The following is a 4,177-nucleotide window of genomic DNA, read 5'->3' on the forward strand; positions in this document are numbered from 1 at the left end:
TTATCCCCTATCACGTCAAACCACTAAGATAACCTAATAATGCCAATGTATATTTAATGGAACTGAGCATAGTGGAAGCTGATGTTGACCTCCACAGATACAGTTTCCAGTGACTGGACTGGGTGATCATTGAACTGGGGTAAAAATCTCCACATGTGGCCTCCAAGGAGTTCCAACACTGAAGTTCAGTTCTCACAGTATGATTCTGGAATTGGGTAGAATCACCACATCCTCATTTAGATTCTTGCCCTGCCTTATCCACCTTATTCCACTTCTCTTCTGAAAACAAACCTCACAAAATCACTACCACAAGAACCCCTGACTCAGGTTCTTCTTTTGGGGAATCTAACTCAGAAACTGAGATTAGAGATTTGAAATCGCTTGCCAAACACAACAGAGCTGGATAAAGTGCAAATTCATTCTCCTAATGCACATGGCCACTACGATACCTTGTATTTCTAGAAGAAGTTGATGATGCAAAATTCAGACATTCTGTCTCACCCTATATTTTGGTCACTTTGACTCATTCCAGAAATCCCAGTCCAATGCCAATGACATGGTCACAGAGGAGAAGGTGTCCTACTTACGAGTTTTCTCAAGGCTCCCTTCATATCCCTGTTCCTCAGGCTGTAGATGAAAGGGTTCATCATTTGAGGGACAACAGTATACATCACTGAAAGCACCGCAGTGTTTCTGGAAGAGTTAGTAAAAGCAGAACTAATGTACACCCCCAAACCTGTCCCATAGAACAAAGACACAACTGACAGGTGAGACCCACACGTAGAAAACGCTTTATACTTTCTGCCCACAGATGGCATCCTCAAAACAGAGGACACTATCTGAGTGTAAGAGAAAATGATTCCACACACAGGGATACCACCGAATAGGCTAGTTGCAAAATATATCAGGATGTTATTGACGAGGGTGTCAGAACAGGCGAGCTTGATGACCTGAACAACTTCACAGAAGAAGAGAGGGATTTCGACGTCTGTGCAGAAGGTCAGCTGCAACACCATCAGACTGTGCATCAGGGCATCCACAGTGCTAATGCACAAGGAGACTAGAATCAGCAGGCCACAGAAGTGGGAGTTCATGATGACTGTGTACCTCAGTGGGTGACAAATGGCCACATAGCGATCATAGGCCATTGCCGCAAGAAGAAAACTTTCCAAACCACCAAAAGCCAGGACAAAGTAGATCTGGGTGAGGCAGCCTGCATAAGTGATGCTCTGACTCTGTGCCTGGATGTTCACCAGCATCTTTGGGATCGTGGTTGTGCTTAAACAGATGTCAGTAAAGGACAGGTTGGAGAGGAAGAAGTACATGGGGGTGTGGAGGTGGGAGTCCGAGCTGACGGCCAGGACGATGAGCAGGTTTCCCAGGATGGTGACCAGGTATATGGACAGAAACAGAATAAAGAGAAAGGGCTTCAGTTCTGGATCCTCTGTCACTTGCATAAGAAGGAATTCGGAAACTGCTGTTTTGTTGCTGGGTCCCATGTTGTCGATGAATCTGATGGAGAAGGTGGAGTGACAACACAATCACAGGTGTGTTTTCTAGACCAGCAGGAGGAGCATCACCAGTGACAGACACTGTCTTAGGATGGGACAGAGACTAACAGAGAGGATTAAGAAGAAGGTGCCGTCTGTATGCATGGGATTCTGTTCCTTTAACAAAACCTGAAGCTGATACACCAGAGTGTCATCCATTGTTAATTCTCACAAGGATCAAGAGGAGGCCAATTCAAATATTGCACTAAATATACCATTTTGATTATTTGAAACATTTGGTAATTTTATAAAGAGAAACAGACTGGGGTCACAGTTAAAGACTGTCTGGATCCCCAGAGACCTCAGAGGCAGGCAACTGAGATAACGTAATTTTGTCAAGAACCAGGAATGGGAAGATAAAGTGACCTTTACCAAACTTCCTGCCTCCCACCACCACCAATTGCAGATACTTTTATAACAGCCATCCTGTTAGAGAAAAAAAGCATATTTCTACTCAGTACGAAAATGTTCCTGGCCGTAGTAAACATTCATATGATATTAGTAAATCGGCGGTCCTTGAATATTGGTGCAAAGCACAAGGAAGATGACAGAGAGGCAGGAAAACCATGGGTGGCTTTGATGCATGTGTTCTCCACAGCTTCCTCCAGATGAAACTATAGTAAAACACCTGCCCTCATTTCCAAACATTGATGAAGGGTCATTAGATTACCTGGTGGGTATTGTACTGGAATGATATGACATCTCCTCTGAATGTGCCATATGGAAGGTATACTCAGGAAGGGCACAGGGACTGAGTGACCCTCAGGCTCCAGAGAAACAAGGATCATCTATGAGATAAGGTTCAGATGTGCTACTTCTTTTCTGAAGAACTGTTGAAGCAGGTAGTCCCAGGGTGATTGCAGTCTCTGTATCCCTAGAGATGCAATTTCCAAAGCTTCTCATTAGCCAAGTAATTTTGCTGTCACTGTGATCCAGGGCAGTACAAATCCTTCAAGACCAAGACTCCAGAGATAGGAATCCAGGATGACTGACTTTTTTTTTTTTAATCTGAGGCTGGATATATACCATTCACTATACAATATATAAACATAAATGGGAAAAAAATCCTAAAATATATATTGAACCACAAAAGACCCCAAATAATCAAAGCAATCTTGAGCAAGAAAAGCAAAGCTGAAGCCATTACACTTCCTTATATCAAGCTATATTTCAAAGCTATAGTAATCAAAACAGTAGAATACTGGCATAAAAACAGACAGAGAGGCCAATGGAACAGAACAGAGAGCCCATAAATAAACTCACACATATATAGTCAGCTAATCTTTGACAAGGGTTCCAAGAATATTCAATAGGGAAAGGGTAGTCTCTTCAAGAAATGGTGTTAAGAATACTGGATATCCAAATGCACAGGAATGAAATTGGATGCATATCTTAACCCTCCCCAAAAAAATTATGAATGTAATCATATGGTATTTGTCTTTCTGGGTCTGACTTATTTCACTTAGCATAATACCCTCTAGGTCCACCCATGTTGTCTCAAATGGCACAATCTCATATTTTTTATGGCTGCCTAATATTCCATTGTAAGTGTATATCACATCTTCCTTATCTTTTTTCCTCTATTTATGAGAGAAGGGAGTGGGAGATACAAGCATCCAGTTATGGAATGAATAAGTCATGGGAATAAAGGCACAGAATAAGGAATAGAGTCAATGTTATTTTGATAGCAAGGTATCAGGATAACTGGTGGCTACACTTGTGGTGAACATGACATGACTTATCAACTTGTTGAATCATTATGTTGTATGCCTGAAACTAACCTAGCATTGTGTGCCAACTATACTCCAATTTAAAAAAAGTAAACTAAAGAGATACATATTTTTTAAAAAATCAACTGGAGCACCTGGGTGGCTCAGTAGGTTAAGCGTCCAACTTCGGCTCAGGTCATGATCTTTACCATTCATGAATTCGAGCCCCGTGTCGGGCTCTGTGCTGACAGCTTGGAGCCTGAAGCTTGCCTCAGATTCTGTGTCTCCCTCTCTCTTTCTACCCCTTTCTCACTCACACTCTGTCTCTCTCTCTCTGTCTCTCAAAAATAAACACTAAAAAATTTTTTTTCATTAAAAAAATAAACTCAAGGGGCGCCTGGGTGGCACAGTCGGTTAAGCGTCCGACTTCAGCCAGGTCACGATCTCGCGGTCCGTGAGTTCGAGCCCCATGTCGGGCTCTGGGCTGATGGCTCAGAGCCTGGAGCCTGTTTCCGATTCTGTGTCTCCCTCTCTCTCTGCCCCTCCCCTGTTCATGCTCTGTCTCTCTCTGTCCCAAAAATAAATAAACGTTGAAAAAAAAAATTTTTAATAAAAAAAAAAAAACTCAAATGGACTATGAAGACTTAGAGGACCTAAAATTGTAAAACTTCTGGGATAAAACATAAGGATAAAGCCCCTTGGCATGGCCTTGGCAATGGGTTTGTGGGCACCAAAAGCACAAGCAACATAAGTAAAAATAAACAACTAGGACACATCATACTAAACAGCGTGCACAGCAAAAGGAAAGAAAGAACAAAATGAACTAACAACCCACAAAATTGGACAAATATTTGCAAATCATACATTTGTTAAGGAGTTACTAACCAAACTAATAGCAAAAAACAGCAATCCCATTTA

At 41.9% G+C, this 4,177-nt stretch overlaps 1 protein-coding gene across 1 annotated transcript; it reads right to left on the reverse strand.

The window, feature by feature from the left end:
• Window positions 1-2,549, reverse strand: LOC101083572 (olfactory receptor 7G1-like). The gene has a single exon (XM_003981833.5). The coding sequence runs from the start codon at window positions 1,497-1,499 to the stop codon at window positions 561-563; it is 939 nt and encodes a 312-aa protein (XP_003981882.3). The 5' UTR covers window positions 1,500-2,549; the 3' UTR covers window positions 1-560.
• Between the last annotated feature and the right edge of the window lie 1,628 nt (window positions 2,550-4,177).

The sequence above is a fragment of the Felis catus genome, chromosome A2, assembly GCF_018350175.1.
Source record: "Felis catus isolate Fca126 chromosome A2, F.catus_Fca126_mat1.0, whole genome shotgun sequence".
NCBI classification, from domain to species: domain Eukaryota; kingdom Metazoa; phylum Chordata; class Mammalia; order Carnivora; family Felidae; genus Felis; species Felis catus.